The 20,031-nt window shown below is 34.7% G+C and overlaps 2 protein-coding genes across 3 annotated transcripts in view; one reads left to right on the top strand and one right to left on the bottom strand.

Annotated features, from left to right (window-relative positions):
* LOC110109728 (armadillo repeat-containing protein LFR) overlaps positions 1–1,920 on the bottom strand; it is a 23,461-nt gene extending 21,541 nt beyond the window's left edge. Inside the window, exon 1 of one of the 2 annotated variants that reach the window (XM_028697306.1) lies at positions 1,649–1,920. In XM_028697306.1, coding sequence (XP_028553139.1) covers positions 1,649–1,850 — 202 coding nt within the window. In that variant the 5' untranslated portion in view covers positions 1,851–1,920. The remainder of the gene's footprint in view (positions 1–1,648) is intronic. The other variant, XM_020840929.2, reaches the window with a different exon arrangement.
* Positions 1,921–15,031: 13,111 nt separating this feature from the next.
* Positions 15,032–18,713, top strand: LOC110109718 (protein PHR1-LIKE 2-like). The gene is made up of 3 exons (XM_020840921.2): positions 15,032–15,259; positions 18,134–18,210; positions 18,521–18,713. The coding sequence occupies exons 1-3, from the start codon at positions 15,097–15,099 to the stop codon at positions 18,704–18,706; spliced, it is 426 nt and encodes a 141-aa protein (XP_020696580.1). The 5' UTR covers positions 15,032–15,096; the 3' UTR covers positions 18,707–18,713.
* Positions 18,714–20,031: the final 1,318 nt, after the last annotated feature.

Genomic DNA, 20,031 nt, shown 5'->3' with positions numbered 1-20,031 from the left:
ATTAGGTCTAGTTATAAAGCAGGTCTAAAAATATACATATTCATAATTTATCTATTTCATTAATTATATGAGCATAGTGATCATTGATGGGTTTTGTTTACTAAGAATGTAACAAAGATCGCTTAGATTCTATATTAATATGATTGATGGATCAAATTGTCTAAAGATGTCATAAATATAGTAAATATTGAGCTCTTACGGTTATTTAATAATGTATTATTATATATACATATATATGCGACCCAAGTGAAAGATTGTTGAAAATTTTTTATATGTGGACTCATATATTTATACATATAAATAAATTATTATACATTAGAAATTATCTAAAATTAAGCCAATTAAATTCGTGATCTATTTCATAATTAAATTATTATTTAGCTTATGTGGCATCTCAATTAAATTTATATACAATTAAATATTATGCATAGGTCGAGTATTTATTTTATATTAATGATGAGCTGAAATAAAATAAATACAATTAAACTATAAAAAGGTCATGATCCCCAGTTTAAGTGGTAAAACTCTTATTTCCCTCATTTTTCATCTTGAGTGAAAAGAAAGGGCCTTTGGCTCTCCTGGAGAATGCCGCTTCAAACATGGAAGATCGAAAACCTCAATTATGCATTTCAATGAATTCATGTACGATTCGTCGATTCTGATATCTTTTCTCAATGATTTGGCATGAATTTCAAAGTCGATGAAATTATTTTTTCATCTCCATTGAATTCTAACAAGTAGATCCGGGATTTAAGTCAAAACAGAGAAGAAAGGGATTTAAGATTCTGCAAGATTTGAAGTTGTCATTTTATTGTTTGACAGGATTTAGGCAAATTCCTGCTACCAAACAGTACCTAAGGGCATCTCCAACCGAACTCCAAACGCTTGAATGGCGTTCCTGACCAGCTCCAGCCGAACTGCAAAATTTCCACTATTTGGCTGCGGGTGAACAGTGAGACGTCAATATTAAGAAAGGGATTTAAGATTCTGCAAGATTTGAAGTTGTCATTTTATTGTTTGACAGGATTTAGGCAAATTCCTGCTACCAAACAGTACCTAAGGGCATCTCCAACCGAACTCCAAACGCTTGAATGGCGTTCCTGACCAGCTCCAGCCGAACTGCAAAATTTCCACTATTTGGCTGCGGGTGAACAGTGAGACGTCAATATTGGCGTTGCACTGTTCATCTCTGCCATTTTTACTTCTCTACCAAACTCACGGCGGGAAAGAAGAGGCGACCGTTACATGCCAAAGGGTGAAAAATGGAGTCCGATTGGAGATGAATCGCGGCATTTTGCAGTTTCACGGCATTTTAGAGTGATGATAATTCGGTTGGAGATGCTCTAAGTTGGCTACAATTCGTACAGCTCCACTTCAAGAGCAATCAAAGTTTTCAAAATCTTTTGCTAGTTAACAAACTCGCTTAGTTTCATTCTTTAGTCGGTAACAATATTCTTAGAAAAAATCCTTTCTAAGACCTAAGCTTCGGTCTATTGGTGCTGTATTCCTCTTTTCTTCCAGGGTTAACAGCTTGGGGAAAGAAAATACATAACATAAACATCTAGCAAAATGCGGAAAATGAGAAGGCAAGGGTTTTGAATCAGGACGAGCTCTACAAGAAAATTTGGGAGAATTATCAGTAACTTACCGGCGAAAGAAATGGGAACTTGGAGGGTGGGGCCAAGAAGAGAGGCAGGAGCCACGGAGTCAGCGGCGGCGGCGGCGGCAGCAGCAGCCGCTGCAGCGGCCGCGGAAGCAGCGGCACTTCCTGAAGTGCTTCCGAATGGCCGGCCTCGTTTCGCCGGAGTCCCGGTTGAGCCGGAGGCCTTCGCCGATTCCCTCTTCTGCATAGTTGCTCTTGCACGGGATTGAGAAAGTAGTTTAGTAAAAATCAAAAATTATTCCTCGTCAGAAAATTATAAAAAGCATTCAAAAACTCGGGGACCTACAACAAAGAAACCCTAATTTCCCGGTATTGTTATTTTCTAGAACTATTAACCCATTTAATTAAGAATTTATTTGTTTATTAAAAAATTTATTGATCCATACAATCAGGTATTTATATAAGATAAATTGCTTTCAAATTTTTTAAGAAAATATAGCATTTTCTCTCTCTCTTTCCCGAACTTTTATTAGGTCATGTGACTGGACGTAGAGCTACGTTCGGCCGCCAATAACATGTCGCAATGTGCTCTTACTCTTTACCGCGCGGCCCGACGACTTGACCCGGACCGAAACCCGGGATTGCTATGTTCGCATATTGCCAGGTATTACTCGGTATTGCTTGGCAATAACGAGAAATGCCGCTCTGTGAAGACCAATACCAAGCAATACCGAGTTTTTTCTAGAAAAACTCGGTATTGCTCGGTATTTGTCTTCACATAATGATATTTCTAGTTATTGCCAAGAAAAATCGACCAATACCTAACAATACCGAGCAATACCTAGCAATATCGGGTTGTCATGGATTTAAAATACTCATGTGTGACATACCCACTATTCGTCAGGTCGGGTCCGCGATTTTGTGCCTGCTACGTGGCCCAATCTCAGTGCTGGCCGAACGTAGCTCTACGTCCGTTCACCGGACCAAATAAAAGTTCCTCTTTCCCATAAACACACGCTCTCTCGCTGATTAAAATGAAGAAAAAATAAAATACAAAAGGAATTAGTATTTTGGTTGTAAAAAACTTTTTCTTGGGTTGTAAATATATAATATATATGTTGAATTCAAAATTGCCCGTAAATAATAGGTGACCCACTAGCAATTAATATCAAAAGACAAAAACTTGAAAGCTTATGATGGTATATAAAAAAAAAAGAGAAACTAAGGAACATATCAAATAAATGCTTTGCTAGGTCAATAATATTACAAAAAGTTCTAAAATATATTTATCTTCACTCTTTATTTATATAGATATGGGGAATACATGAAAACTTGCATAAAAAAGATTAAAAAAAATGTATTAATTTTTACATACAAAACACTTAAAACTATACAAAATAGATATTTAATACTCAAAGTATTATATTTACTAATATATCACTCAAACAACATTTCTAAAATTTCAAATACCACTGTAACATTTCGTTAAAACCCCTACCCGACTTTCTTGTGATCTGGTTCATGTTCCTGCACGTTCCTGTTCCCGAGCGTTCTTATTCCCATGCCTTCCTATTCTCTGAAGACTGACGGTCGCCTCTTCTTTGCTAAAGCAGGTAGTCTTACTTGTTCCCGCGTGTAATATTATCGTTCTTGTGATGGTATTACTTCCGCCAGCTTCAACTCCAACGATAGATCGTTCTCGCGATAGTAAAAAAATCAACGTTTTACACTAACATTTCAATTCCCTTGGATTAATCGTTGTTCTTACTCAGATTTGTCAGCTTCAGCTTCTACTAATCAGCCACTTTTGTAATTTCTTCGATGATGACATCATTTTCCTAATACAATATGACATTTTGAACATCTTCGAACTGCAAAGTTTTCTTTATTACATGCTTTGCTGATTGCCTCTATGGTAATGGTTGCTTTGGCTAACTGCAATTTTTGACAGGAAACTAAAATTTTTGTTGACTTTGGCTAACTCATTTTGATTCACTTTTTTCACTTCGTTTAACTTATTAGTTATATGCACACACAGAAATGGATTCAAGTCAGTTTTGCTTCATTGTCCTCAAATTCGGTGGATATTGAAGTGAGGTGCAAGGTCAGGGTCGAATGAAATATGTGGGTGGAAGCCATAAAACTTTAAAGCTTCGGAGAGATGAAATCACTATGTTCTTGCTAAAAGAACGAGTTGAAGCAATTTGTCCTTGGTTAAGGTGTCAACCATTCGACTTACACTATTATGCCAATGGAACATCGCCTAAGAATTACATGTTGGTTTCAAGAGACTCAGATGTAGTTGACATGCTTGAAAGTTCTTATGAAAGTAATAGAATTGATGAGGTGGTTGCATTGAAATATAATGAAGGAGATATGTCCCAATCACAGTACATTCACACTAAACTGCATCAGTTTGACTCAGAGATCGGAGAAAATATAGATATTGTAGCAAATGATTGGTGTGATGAGTTCTTTATAACATAAATTGATGAGGCAAATAGTCTATGTATTGGTTTGTGGTTCGAGGATTCCCAAAGTTTTAAGCAAGCGGTTAGGTCTAAGCACTACCATTTATGTTTCTGAATGCTGGCACTAGCATTTACATATTCGAGATCATAACCGCCTCTATTTTGCTGCTATGTGCATTTCAAAGCAATGCAATATACTAGTTTAGTATAAAGGACGATAATAAAACAAAATTATGCAAACAAATTTTCAAAAATGAAGATATATTTATTCCTTGATTTTTTGCTTATAATTTTCAGACTCAAACCCATTGACAAAACAATCATATTGCTATTCATTCAAGAGACAAAACACACATATTACATTGACTCAAAGTTACATTGATATTTACATTTACTCACATCGATTGCTACAATCAACATTGAGATAAACATTATTACCAACGAGATTTTTATTTGTAAAATCTTGGCTTTAACATGAGTTATGCTTGTTTTGGCAACATTTGAACTTCTTCGATAATTCATATCATGTTCTGATTCATTAGTTCATCACAACACTAGAAAAAATGATAATTATCTTATGATCTATTCCGAGAGCATCTGTAGAATTATGTTCCACAACTATGTGATTTGTATGATGTATATATTGTACATTGCAAATTGCAATGGAAATATATTTGATTGCTTGGGTTTCCAATTGGTGTTGCTGAGGAACTTGAACTCATTGTAGAATGACTTAATGATTTCGTATGCAATGGCAATAAACCTTCAAAATAAAGAAAGAAAAGCAACTTATTAGCTAATCAAGCTATCGACTGCTACTTAATACTCAAAAACATTTCAAATTAAAACTAAAATTGTTGCCTTGACATTCAATCAAACAGCTTACACTCAACTCTAAATTTCCAACACATCAAGCATTTCAGATTAAAACTAAAATTGTTGGCATTCAACCAAACAGGTAACATCCATCTCTCAAATAGTTTACACCCACTCTTAATTTCCAAACACAACACAGTAAATGAAGACATGAGAACACGATGCACAAACAACAGCCTGCTATTTGACATGGAGAAGATGAACTACAATAATGAAAATGAATACAAGCTCAACCAGCGAAAAAACCCCCCTAAAATGCTAAAACTCAGTAAGGAATTGAATGGGGAAGACGATGCATACCTTACCAAGCTCTTGCGAAGTGATCGAACAGGAAAAAATCGATGGAGAAGGCAACGGCTTCAGATGTAGAATACAATGCTGGCATGAACAAAATCGATGGAGAAGGCGACAGCATAAGATGGGGAAGATGCTGCTCGCGCAAACAAAATGAAGACCCGATGCGAATTTCTAACAGGGCTTAATGGAGTATTATAAAAGATGAAAATAAGGATTTTGTGTGGGATATTAATAAATATATACTTTGAGTGCTAAATATATATTTTTAATAGTTTTTAAGTGTTATGTATGTAAAAATCCCAAAAATGTAATAATAAATGAGACTTAGTATGGATTGCTCATGATACATGTCAAGATTTGATATGTGATTTGTGAGATTCTCCCCCTTCGCATAGCTATTAGTTTAGGATTAGCTTACTTTATTGAGTGTTTGTGAGTGGCTTGAGGAAGGCAAGTCCTTAAGATGGATCAACTCAGATGACTCTATGGAGGCGAGTCTTTTGGTCGCTTTAGTGACTTCCTTAGGGCGATCATCGGGTCATTTTAATGTGAGGAGTGAGTCCATATGAGCTGCATCAATTACGAACTCAGAGTAGGTCGAGTATTATGGCTTCCTTAGCATGATGGTGATGTGACATCACTCACTTCATTCTTCAATAAGTAGCAATCCATAGGCTATACATCAATACCTTTGAGCTATTTAGTTGATAATTTCCTTATTACAAGGAAGTTAAAATGGACATAATAATTTAGAAATGTTAAGTAATAAATTGGTGATAAGGGTGGCAAAATTGTATGCTTAAGGGACAGAGAGTTGACCGATGCCTTGACCCTTCAATGAGTAAGGTTAAGGTGACCGAGGTGGGTCCCTGGAAAAAAATAATGAAGTTAGAGTTGGATGTCGTGTATTCAACCACAATGCCACAAAAAAAGGTGGTGGAATTGTTGGGGCTTGTCATTGAAATAGAGGCGAGTCATGAGTACATGGATAGTAGTACTTTCCTTAAGCTCTAAGGATGTCCACTTGTCAGTGAAGACGGCCAAGTGCTTTCTCGTTGGGTGCCCAATGGATGTGGCTATAGCCAAAGAGTAAAGAGGTGGCTTCCACAGAGGCTGCAGTGATGTCAACAAGCTATAGACAGTGGCGCTGCAACGCCTACTTAGATCTTTTTAAATTGATCTAAATTAGAGATCTTAATGTTGTAGTGCTCTATAACCCAACACCACAACATTCATATGGGGGAAAAATTATATTTTGAATTTCATGCACACATACCCAAAGGTCCCGCTTTAGAACAATCTTCATGCACTCACACACTCACATACACTCAAAGACACATGTAGAATTAAAAATGCAAGCATTCCATTATATCAATCTTATCAGATCAAGTTAGAACATTGTTGCAATAGATATTACATAATGTCTCTCTTGATGTTGAATCTATGGCAAACAAATTCTTCACCAATTCTTGATATGCCCTTACTACCCATCTACAGATATTGAAAACATCCTTAAAAGACTAAACAAGCTAGCTTCAAGCTGAAAGAAGTGATTATTCTTAGTTTTCTCTTTGGGACATCTTCTCTAGCTAGGACATCTTCCACTACTTCTACAATCTCAAACCCTTGCCTTCAATCAGCATCTAGATGCAATACCTCAACTAGGGTGGTCACATTCTTTTAAATTGCTTTCAGGTAGTACACGATATTGAGAGAGGTCGCCCATTAATGTGATCTCCAGCCCACCCACTAGAAGTTTAACTACGACGTGATAGATGAAGGTTACTTTGTATCAAATTAAGTAGCTCTTTTATTAAGTAGCTCTTTTGATTGTCGTGAATGTACTAAAGAGAAACCTCCCTATATTATTACCTATTACACCAATGTTAAGGGATATATATATATATATATATGGCTATGAAAAAAAAAATCATAGAGGCTTTGTGAAGAAAGATTAGAGTATGATGTTAATTTGCATCAAATTAAGACCAACACAGACGAACACAAACTCATAAGAGCACCTTGAATGTTTAGAACACAAAGGGAATTACATGATCGTATTTTGCTATCTTAGATATAATATAGTAGACAAATATGACCTATCTAAATGAGACATAACTCATCATAGCTAGAGTTATTTGCTTAGACAAGATAAAATATTGCGATAAATGCAAATTTTTCTGTCAATGCTGCACCATCCAACTAACTTGTCATGACCCGGCCCGGTTAGCTCGCAAGTGCAAGGCGGGAACAAAAGTCAGACAATATAAATTAATAAAAACTTCACATTTCTCTTATAACATGTCTCCAAACATATACCAACATTCACATCATGATGAAAGAGCCACTAATGAATCTCCAAATAAAATTTTTCATTTCTTCCATTCAACACATCAACATAAGAATTTAACATAAAGTTTACAAAATGTGAAAGGTGTCCAAAAATCAATTCCTTACATTTCATCTCTAATCCTTCTATTCAAAATATCAAAAATAACAAAATAAAACCTGTCGCCGGTCGTCTCCCTACGACGGTACGTGAGGGGAGGTCTATCCGTCATTTATCCTTTACCCGATCCTCCTGAAAAGTGTCCCACAACATGGGTGAGTCACAACTCAATAGGTGTAAATGGCATTCAAATAAACTTAAAATCAAGGGAAGAAAACTATAACATGCTTTGATATTATAGTAAAAGAATGATCATCATATTACATTATTTTATCTAAGGTGATGCATGTCTTTATTTCAACTTTCAAGTTCTTATTCCTTTCATAATCTTTTATTCTTTTTTTTTTTTAACATTCATGCATTAAATGATAGTCTCAAATGCATATAACATAAATATGAAATGTTCATAATATCTTAATATGTAAATATAACGCCCGTCTCGGAAGCATCACTTGTATTGATCAGGTACATAAAATTGGTCATTCCTTTATCATTTGGTTCAAAAGAACCTCTATCATTTGGCTCATAAGAGCCTCATTTACCATTGTTCAAAGGAGCTCCTTTATCATTTGATACTTTCACGTCAACATGCACATACACTTAATACTTACATATTCATAAGAGATGCTTATGTGAACTATTCATAAACTATTCAAGTGTATGTTTTCATAAGGATATGCATGCTTGCTATGCTCATATGTTTATTTGCATGTAAAGAGAAAACATGTGTAGTACAAATAAAGAAAGAAGCATGAGATTTATTCATAAATTTTAATATTGCATAGAAAAGACTTTACATTTACATGAAGTGTCTATGAACTTATATAAGGGAACATGAGTCATAAGGATATCATAACGAGCATAAAAGAAGAATGTCATTTCTATGTATTTGCATGAAATAAGAGTTTTCTAAATTTAAAAGAATGTCCATTTCACCTACATCAACTTGTGCACCACTTCCGGTAGCCCAATCAAACTTTTCCCTCCATACGTTCAATATCTAGAAGAGACATACAAAATGCATAAGTAAACTAGTCGCTACACAACTTCCTAAATCCTTAATCTAAGGTAATAAAGAGTTCAACCTAATGTCATGTCTATGTTTTCAAATTAACCCCTCCCACCATTTATGATATCTCTCATTCACATTATCTCTCAATTAGGATTTAGTTAAAATCTTGGATCTTATACATGCAAACATCTCTCCCTACAACCAAATATTAATTAAAACATAAATAATTTCCGGATTATATTAAATAAAAAACTAGAAAAACTTGCATTTCAAGTAAAAGCCCTAAATGTGTCGCTAAAATATTTCCAAAAACCTTTTAAAACCATAGGGATAAAAAATTCTATGATTAGGAAAAAAACCCTAAATTTCAAAACTCAAAACTTTCCACAACCTTACATTATTTTCCAATTAGAATATTTCTTATGTCATTAGGAACTTCTTTTGTGAATGCATTTCCAAAGAAAAATAATTTTGAGTAAAACCATAATTTTCAAAATTTGTATTTTTCAAGAAAACAACTAACATTTATGTTTAAAAACATCCCTTAACTCTTCCCTAAACTTATCTCAAAGAAATCTCTCATTTCCTAAAAACACTAATTTTCTTATCTTAGTGAAAACTCAAAGAAAAAGAAAAGAAACACTTGCAAACAACTTACCTTAGCCTTCCTCACAATTTTCCTTCAATCTCCCTCGCAAATCACCGCCGGAAACCGCCGCCCGAAGCTCCCGTCGTTGCTCCTACCCGCGCCTTCTCTCCTTTGTCCGCTCAGTTCGGTGGCAAGGAGGGAATGGGGACCGAAATATTTCGGTCCAACTAATAAGGGTGGGATTCTCTCATTATGATGCATAAAGACCTCAAAGCCCTCACTTAAATTCATATATATTCAAGTGATACCAAGGGCAAAGTCGTCATTAAGAGTTTTCCAAAAATTTTAACTCCCTAAATACTTAAAATTCGATATAGGTACTATACATCGTTTCACTTAGAATTTTGCGCTTTATTTTATAAAATTTATTGCGTCGAATTCTGACGACTTTGAATTTTTCACTTAAAACTCGTCGTGATGCATCGAGAAGCGTGCGAAATAAAAAACAACATTTTTGCGGGTTTTACATAACTATTCGTGCTATAAAAAGACATAATGATGTGCATGAAAAGAATAAGAAAAAAAAATACAAACTAGGCTCCAAAAAGATAAAAAAAATAAGGATTATCATGTAGCAAAGATACTAACCAAGCTTCTAATTGATTATATGTATAGCAGGAATCCACTACATTTTGGGCATATAACACAAAGAGACAAAAGTTATTATTTATAGAGGTTCTTATTCATATTTTGCTTGATAAATGGCTCGTGGCTTGTGTTTGGGCCAACCACGACTTGATTCTGTTGGCCGCAATGTTTGCTTTATAAACCAACATGATCAGATACGACAAACGCAACAAAGAATGAATATAGTATATCACATGTTTAGTTTAAAATCTCACCTTTAATAGAAATACCCAACCATCACTTGCTTCATAAAATGAATGTGATGATATGTTTGGAGCATAGAAATCTTTAAGGAATGACCCCAAGATTAATTTGATCATGTGTGATGAAAATTGCCTATGATGATGGATGGGATGTTACGCAAAATCACTCAGCTCTCACTTCTATTATGAAATAAGTTGAGTCAACAAGCCAAGAATGCAAAAAATATCTCGGATAGACACATAAATTGGCATATCAAAGGCCTTGAAGCAAAAAAAAAAGCCCACATGCGAGATAATATCACTAAATTCAATATGCAAGAGGAATAAAAAATTACACAATAATTTTATTTGCACATTTATTTAAATTTTATTATTCTTATTATGAATTGATTTAGTTTATTAAAAATTAAAATGCAATTTACATCAAACCTTTGCATCAGTTGTTGCCCATATATTGCGACTTATACATGCATTCAATGCCATGTAAGTTCATGTTTATCAACATCGCATGAAGTCTTGTCCAACCATCTTAAAAAAAATAATAATAATAATCAAAAGCATGTGGAACTCATGCCTTTGGCTTAGTCTTCGTTTGAGACGGCTGTTTTATAGTACAAAAATAAAAAAAAATTAATAAAAAATGGGTTTTACGAAGCATTAAAAAAGTCGTCTCAAACGAAGCTTCCAGTGCATTCTCCTCATTTTTTTTACTTTCCTAGTCAAAATCTACCTCGCGCGATTTTTCTCCTCCACTTGCTCTATTCTTCTTCTCTCTCTCCCTCGCTTCCCACTGTTCTACACTCCAACCAAAACTCCCGCAAATCTTTTATGACAAATGACAAAGAAGTCACACATTGGGTGCTCATTAGGAAAAATTATTAGGTGCGGAGTGCGCACCGTCCGCACAAGTATTGGGTACCTAGTGATACCCAGCGGTACCGAGTGCGGGTACCGCTAGGTACCCAATGCTTGTGCGGACGGTTCTCCCCGTTCGCACTCCGCACCTAATAATCTCTCGCTCATTAGAGAGGGCATAATGGAACAAGCGGTTGCAAAGTAGAAATTTGTGGAACCACATAACATATATCTAGCAATCTTCCTCTCCTGTAGCTCAGCAAACTCTATGCCAAATCATTGCAGTAGCTCATGCTGCTGAGCGATTATTTGGTGCGGACACCAAATGGGAGAACCGTCCTGTTTCGAACTTTGTTAATCGTTGTCTTCACAACAATAGTTGATGACCTGCACCACTCACGATAGCCTTCCCTTGAAAAAGAATCTCAACTTATTGGAATCTTTATTCTAAAAATACCCACAAATATCAAATTAAATTATTTCGGGTCCAAATCCCGATAAAAATATAAAAATCTAAAATCATTACATTATTTAAAACATTTAAGAAAAATATATCACCTCAGGCTCAGGCTAAGAGAAATTGATCAATCAATTATGAAAAAAATAGAATAATATATTATAATCTCGTCTCTTAGTAGTGTTATATTTGCAATCTAATTTTTCTTTTTAAAATTTTAATTCAAAACCAACCCTCTAAGAAGAGTCAAGCACAAATTTTCAAAGCCAACAGACTCATCTACTAGCTAGGTAAGTCAGCCCATTTAAAAAATATTAGTAAAAAATATACTTCAAATATATCGTAATTCGATTATTTAACCATCAAGTTAATAAAAATAATTAAAAATTCTACATCTCTTCCATATCTCTCCTCCATTATTACATCATTCCTATCACTTTAGTGCAACAACTATTTAAACTAAAAATACTCTCTCTCTCTCTCTCTCTCTCTCTCTCTCTCTCTCTCTATTTTTATAACAAATGATGTTACTCAATCTCTCTAGCTCTAGTAATTATTACATCCGGACACCGAACACGTTCAGAGGCCAATGCCCACGCGCCACGTCACATGGAGCTCGGTATTGAGCACTCGGTATTGCTCGGTATACGTCCGAATTTCCGATTTTTTCACCGGATGTAATAATTTTCCCTCTAGCTCAAACTGATCAACCCTACCCAATTAATAAACATTACAAAGCCACTTGAAAACCAATTAGATGGGTTGTCCGGCAAGGCATAGCGTTCTACCAAGCCATCCAATTCAATAAAAAACACTCATCACAATCACAAAAGATTAGGGCATGCAAGACTAGACTTCATTTGACACGATTTTTTTCCTACTTCTTAAAGTGGCTTTTAATATAAAAGAATTTGTACTAAAAACCGCTTTAAGAAGTATTAAGAAAGCCATCCCAAATGAAATCTAATGCTTCATTTAGGATGGTTTTAGACCACTATTTTCCATGCTTTAAAGAGATTTTTTTACTGAAAATTAACTTTACAAAATAATAAAAAAAAAATCTAGATGAAGGTTTCATTTGGGACGACTTTTTTATTGTTTTTTAAAAGCAGAATTTTTGTAATTTTTATACTAAAATTATGTTTTAAAAACAATAAGAAAGTCATCTCAAAAGAAGCATAAGCCTAAGACCATCTCCAACCGAACGCCAAACGAGCATTTGGCGTCGTTCGGTCGCTCCAGCCGAACGCCAAAACGTCCACCATTTGCTTGCGGGTGTTCACCCACGCTATTTTGCTCTCTCAACCGGAAAAACGCGTCAAAGGAGAAGGATCGTTACCTTCGCACAGAAGCAAAAAAATGACGTTCGATTGGAGCAGCACCACGCCATTTTTGCGTTTTGCAGTATTTTGGCGTGAAAAATGGAGTTCTCCGTTGGAGATGCCCTATTATAGATCAGCATAGCTGATGTTTGCTTTCCATGCCAGCCCTATCTGAAGTTCAAAATTAGTTAAGAATTTCTATAATATCTTATCATGTGCATTAAATTACAGTATTTTTATGTACATCTTCTTGTTTATTTAATATCTAATTATTTGAAGCTTTGTCGCCTATTCTGAACTTATCTTTACAACTCAAATCCTCTTTGTGCTTAAAAATAAGCTATTATGTCAACTCAGCTAAGTATTAAGTTGACTAATCTTAATGATTAGTAGTTGACAGACATTTAATTATTGTTAATTTAAAATTGATTATTCAGTTAATATTTTATTTCTCGTCGCTCTCGATCGCCCATTCGTCCAGTGGCAGTGAGGGTTTTGTTTAAAAAAAAAATGTTAACATTCATAACAACTTTTAAAAAATTTATTTTCCGCATAATAACTTTATAATTATCTTTATAAAAAAGTATATTCATATCAAATAGATCTTTAATCGAGTGTAACATGGCTACTCAAATTATGAGAGACTGATAAGGCCACTTAGGGTCTGCTCGGGGAGAAATTATTTTGTTCGGAGACCGGATAATGAGAACCGTCCAAATTTGCTGACATTAAGCTTACCTTTTGATGCTCTTTTACAAATATTTAATAAAAAGACACCAAATATGCAATTATGAATGTTATTTTGCTGTCCTTTGCTGAGTATTTGCAAAAACACAGCAAATATTCAATTAGTATGATATTTGCTGCGCTTTAGCTTCCATTTTGCTACACTTTTGCAAATACTTAGCAAAAGAGCAGCAAATATGCAATTATGAATACATATTTGTTTCCCTTTTGCTAAGTATTTGCAAAAGCGCAGTAAAATGATAGCAAAAGCGCAACAAATCAGGACGATTTTTGTCGTCGGTCTCCGCACAGAATAATCCTATTTGGGACAACTTTCTGCATGCTTTACATTTCATATAAGAACCACAATTTCGTTTGATTACTATTTTCTCACTATTTTTTATATATTTTTATGTGATGAAAACTTTTTTTTTAATCATAATTGTGAACCTATTTTCTCCACAATTATTTTACACCTAATTTTATAAAATGTTGGAGCCATCCCAAACAAACTCCTATTTATTGATTTAAATAAAATTATAATAATTTTATTTTAGTTTATTTTAATTCAATATTACAATGTGAAGTATTAGAAAAAAGCTAGAAAATATTTTAATTTCGTAAGATTTAAAATTTACATTTTAAGACAGGATAAGGGCTCTTAGTTTTATTATGTTTATATTTTATATTTTGCGGCCTATAGTATTTGATAAAATTCGAACCGGTCGGTGTTTTTTCGTCCCGGTTCTTGTCCGTTTCCACCTGACGCGTACCTGCTTTGGCGGTTCTCTGATCCTTTTCCCGCATTTTAAAATACCTGAGGCTGCCGATCCCCTAACCGGTCTGGAGTATTGGTGAGCTTACCTTTCTAGAATTAAAAAAATTGTACAAATGAATCGAAATTGTATTATTTTGTGCTCTGTGTAAGCGAAAGTGTTTTTTGGGGGTTATATATTATGAGATCAAAAGGCAAATATATAACTCAAAAAGGTCCAAAATAATAAAGAGGTTCACTATTTTTTAATATTTCTGAAAATTAAAACAAGCAGATTAAAAAAATATATTTTTTAATAGTTGATTTAAACGTTTATTATGTAGATAAAATATATAAATATGATAATTGAATTAATATTGAATTAAAAAATATTTTTTTATTATTTCGAGGCTGTTTAGATCCTTGTATAATATAAGTTTTTTTTTTCTTAATTGATGGTTCTAATGGGTAATTTTGAGTTCAAAAGTGAAGAGATTTTCAAGAGGGAAAATTTTATATTAGAATATATATTAATTTAAATTTATTTATAAAATTAAGTTCTAATTTAAATTAGAAATTATAAATTTATTTAAAATTATATAAATACATCACTCATTACCTTCATTGCCCATCATTACTAGCTATCGCCATTAATCTTTATTAGTGATCATTGATCGCTGTCATAATCACGCAGTCACGCTGGTCTTTCACGGCTCTGTTTGCCTCCAATCTTTTCCATTGATTTGGTAGTTGGTACCTCTGCTTGCCTTCCAATTGCTTTAGATAGTTTGGAAAATGTACATCAAGGGAGGAGAGTTCGTAGGGTCGCTTGAAGGCACAAATCTCCCCGGCGACGCGGCCCTGGTCCTCACCTCCGACCCCAAGCCCCGTCTCCGGTGGACGGCGGAGCTCCATGATCGGTTCATCGATGCTGTCGCTCAGCTCGGAGGGCCTGAAAGTGAGCCTTCTTTCTCCCTTATTTCTCGTGCATCTTTTCTCTTGCTTAGATTTGGTTTGTCTGCTGTTGCGTTAACAAGTTCAAATTTTAGGGTGAAGAATAGTTAGTTTTATAGCTTTATTCTTGGGATTAGTGGAATTAGATGTATTGGGCGTTTGTTGTTGCTGTGCTCCATGCAGTTCTTTGTAAAATAAAGTTGCGCTGATGAACAGATTCCTGTGAAGCTAAAAAAATGGTCCATGTGAAATATAATACTCTTTTCCCATATTTCCTGTACTATTTAACATTCTGATATGCAAGAAAACTAAAATTTTTGCAGAGAAAAGCAACAAAAAATGATTACCAAACCAGGCCATAGTTTTTCAGGATTGCATGGTTGTTTGTGTTGTCTTTTGTATCTAAAATGTGGCTAGAGGATGCAAGGTTTGAAAGTTGGGTGGGAATTTTTGGGCGCTTGAAGTCTGTGCAGTTGAGCATTTACCGATGTAGAGTGCCCAACTTCTACTGGTTCCGTGACATTTGATTTTACTCTAGGGTTGTCAAAGAGTTATATCCATGTTCTGTGGCCCAGCTTCAAGCTTGAGCTCAATTTAACAAGTTGAAGTTGCCTACGAGTTGGCTTGCCTTCTTGTGATTTAGAGAAGATGAAAGTAAATCTGTGGAGTTTTGTGCCGATGGAACCAGTAGAAGAATGAGAATTTTTTAGAGAGAATGAGATTTGACCTTAAAAGTTTTATAACTTTTAATTTAACTAGTGAGTTTTTAAAATTTTAAGTGTAATTTCATATTTATATTTTTAAATGATATGACTCAAATGTCAACATTTAAGTTGAGTTTGACTCAAACTTAGCTCATTAGCTTGTGGAGCTCTTCTTACAAGTCATTTATTGGGTCGAGCTTGTGTTTGCTCATGAACTAGCTTGGTTCGATTACACCTATGGCCAAAAGTGAACCAAGTCAAGTTGAGTACTATCTCGTTTATACCTCTAATTATATACTTAATGTTTAAAGTCTGTAAAATTAACACAAGAACATAAATTATGTCAATAAAATAGCAATCAAGCCATCATTAAATGACTATTTTATTGATTTGTTAGCAAGTTACTTGTTAATCAACAAATGAATATGTTTTGTGAACATAAATGAACAAATAAGAGTGTTTGAGCTTGTTCATTTATATGATGAGCTTTTAAAATTTCTTTTCAAACTTGTTCAATTATGTAAATAAACTACATAAATAATTTGCTTTCAGCCCCATGTAAACCTCTATTCTTCTCTTTTCTGTAAGTTAATTAAACTGGTAGTTTTATTTTTAGACAACACATATTTCTCGTCTCATTCATTGTCAACATACTTCATACTTTGTTTGAGATGCTTTTATTGATCAATTTGTGTTTCATTGATTTCCTATTTTCCTTATTCTCTACTGATTTATTTCCATTTTTTTATGATTAAATATACAATTTTCATATTTATTTGCATGACAAATCTGAACATAATTTGGAGCCAATTTCTACCTCAAAATCATTCATAAAATCTTCCCAAATCAAAACTCCTTAAAATTTAGGAGAGAGGAAATTCTAGAGAGAACTTGCTAGTGTGATTGGCGAGAAAAATATTGGAGGATTAAATATTTTGTATATTTTACGCATCTCTTGACTATTGAAAATTTGTAGAACATTGTTGAACCATGTAAACCTTCTTATGGTCTTTTTATATATAGATATTTTATTTCGCATGCATGTCTGTTATTGCTATCATGCACTGGCTTTTCCCCAATAGATAGTCTGAAATTGAGACTCACCAACCTAAAGTTTTTAAATAGTTTCTATTTAATTGTTCCTTTTTTCATCTATGATATGCCAATGGGCTAGTCTTCACATTATACTAAATAAACCTGCATTAACTGTTTGATTTTATTGAATTGTTTCTTTTTCTATAATCCATGAAGTAAGATCTTTAATTTTTTTTTGGAGAAACCAATCAAAACTCCATTCCTGCTTAGGCATTTGTACCATGTGATGGTCAACTGTACCGGACTGTGCACTATTGCATACACCTCGGAGGACATATTTTTTCTGGGTTTAGTGAACTTCAGATCGCTTATTTGTGCGTGTGTTCATCGTGAATCTAAGGTTTCGTTTGTGACGACTTTTTTACTGCTTCTTAAAGCAGCTTTCTAGTAAAAAATTAAAATTTTTGAACTAAAAACTACTTTAAGAAGCACTAAGAAAGCCGTCCCAAATGAGGCCTAAATTTCTTATTCTGAAATCAGCTTTTGCTTTAGCACTTGTTCCCTTGTGGTGTTTTCATTTGACTAGGTGTTGTGACTTTTGAAATTAAAGTTATTCAAACTGTCTTAAACTATTAACATTATAGCGTGGTTTTCTTGGTTGTATGCATAATGGTTTCTTCCTTGGAAGATGGTTCCTGTGTTGTATACATTAATCATAATTTTGTTATGATCTATTGACGGTTGATCCTGTTGTCAGTTTGTTTTTTCAGTGAATAATAGGATTGCATCTTTAACATCATTATTTTACTGGTTTTTAATTTTTATCCTCCATTTATAATTTCATTTAATTTTGACAGTTATCACTTATATTATCACACTATTCGGTGTTATAAATGCTAGTGATTGGTATTCAACTCCTTTTACAACGAGTGCCCAACGATTAAGGTTTCGTTTGGAATGACTTTTTTATTGCTTCTTAAAGCAGCTTTGTAGTATAAAAATTAAAATTTTTGTACTAAAAAGTTGGTTTAAAAAGCAGTAAGAAAGCCGTATCAAACGAAGCCTAAGACTATTTTGTGTTTCTTTTAATATTCTATTCTTCTATATAATACCTATCGTTTTTTTTTTTTTTTTGGCAGAAGCAACACCAAAGACCATAATGAGGTTGATGAACATAAAAGGCCTCACACTTTATCATTTAAAGAGCCATCTTCAGGTTGTCCCTGGACTAAGCACAGTCTTTTTTCCTAGTATTTGAAGAAATCATATCAAAGAGATGAACCTATTTGAGTCTGTTAAATTGCATGAACTTGCTTACATTGTCATAGCTGCTCTCTTTGCTTATACGATAAAAATCTTTATAATGTAAATGCCATTTTGATCACTGAATGGATGGTGAAGAGTTCATAATCCCTTTTTGGATGTTTGTTACATCATATTATAAGATTGAGTCATTCAATAGAAAAGCCCTTTCATACTACATGAAACTAATGCCTTGCTATCATCTTGCATGTCTTTTTTTGCAGAAATACAGAATGGGGAAGCAATCATTAAAAGAACTTGAAAACTCTAATGATGGTCTCTCTCTCTCTCTCTCTCTCTCTCTCCCTCTGCGTCTATGTCCACTGTGTCTATTTGTGTGCAGTGGAATTAGTTTGCTTCCATTTGTATCAGACAATCACAGAATAGGCAAATTGTTAATGCATTTTTAATTATTAATGGATGGTTGTTCATAATCCATATGTAGATAAAATTATTATTTTGAAGATCACGAGATAGTTTAGGTGGTTCGGTCAAAACTTAGTTCTCCCAACTTGATGGATTCTCTTAGTCTAGTTTTTATGTTGCCTTTAATAATTTTAAGTACTCCTGTTGATTATTCTGAGTAGAAGCTCTGCACTTTCAGGGCTGTGGAATTTTGAAACACAGAATATGAAGCTATGGCTTCATTTGGGACGGCTTTCTTCTTGCTTCTTAAAGCACTTTAAGAAGCAATAAAAAAGCCGTCGCAAACGAAGCCTATTTTTGAACAACTAAATTATGCGTGGATATGCATGGAGTGCAAAAATATGCTTGTGGGCTATGATGATGTTTACGTCGAAGACATTATCCATTACACGCTTGACGGTCTTCCTCCAACCTATCAAGCTTTTAAAACGGCTATACGCACAAATCTTCAGCCGTTAAATCTGGATGACTTGTACACGCTACTCTGTAGCGAAGAGCTGAACCTGGCTCATGAGATCACTCGTGATCTTCATTCCCTTCAAATCGCAAGCAATCCCACAGCTCTCACAGCATCAAGAACTCGTGGTCGTGGGCGATCAAATAGCAATCGCGGCCGCAACCAGTCTCAATCAAGAAACCAACAAACTCAAAATAATTCTGGACGCAGAAATCAGCCATCAAGAAATCCTGTTACATGCCAAATCTGCGGGAAATTTGGGCATTCTGCAATTAAATGTTGGTATCGACACGATGATCAATACAATTCCGAACCATCCAGCACCGCTCTACTCAGCTCTCACAACAATAATTCCCCAACTGAATGGTTCCTCGACAGTGGTGCCTCGTCGCATCTTACCGCCGATCACTCTCAACTGCAATCATCTCAACCATATACCGGATCTAGCCAAGTGACGCTGGGTAATGGACAACAAATTCCCATTCACAACACCGGACGCGGCATTCTTCCTACACCGCAAGGTAAAATAATTCTTTCCAATCTTCACCTTGTTCCTAATTTGTCTTTTAATCTACTATCCGTTTATCAACTAACCACCGATAACAACTGCATCATTACTTTCTCTTCATCCGGCTATGAAATTAAGGATCCGAGGACCAAGCATCTACTACTCCGGGGTCCATGTATTAATGGCCTTTATCCCATTTACGCTGCACCCGTCCAGAAACTACAACAGCATAAACTGGCGCTAATCTCCCTACAAGCAATCCCGGATCTCTGGCACCGGCGACTTGGACATCCCTCCGATCAGACTCTATCCAGCTTGGCCAATCATCACACTGATATTTGTAA

The sequence above is a fragment of the Dendrobium catenatum genome, unplaced genomic scaffold, assembly GCF_001605985.2.
Source record: "Dendrobium catenatum unplaced genomic scaffold, ASM160598v2 fragScaff_scaffold_911, whole genome shotgun sequence".
In the NCBI taxonomy this organism is placed as follows: domain Eukaryota; kingdom Viridiplantae; phylum Streptophyta; class Magnoliopsida; order Asparagales; family Orchidaceae; genus Dendrobium; species Dendrobium catenatum.
Note: the sequence above shows the minus strand (reverse complement) of the source record. Positions and strands in the feature narration are given on the sequence as shown.

What these genes read in the sequence shown, in the direction of transcription:
- LOC110109718 (XM_020840921.2), top strand. Translation starts at nt 15,097, where the DNA reads ATGTACATCAAGGGAGGAGAGTTCGTAGGGTCGCTTGAAGGCACAAAT. An exon ending in TCAGCTCGGAGGGCCTGAAA is followed by an intron (nt 15,260 to 18,133) that starts GTGAGCCTTCTT and finishes TTTTTTTGGCAG; the next exon opens with AAGCAACACCAAAGACCATA. An exon ending in ATTTAAAGAGCCATCTTCAG is followed by an intron (nt 18,211 to 18,520) that starts GTTGTCCCTGGA and finishes CTTTTTTTGCAG; the next exon opens with AAATACAGAATGGGGAAGCA.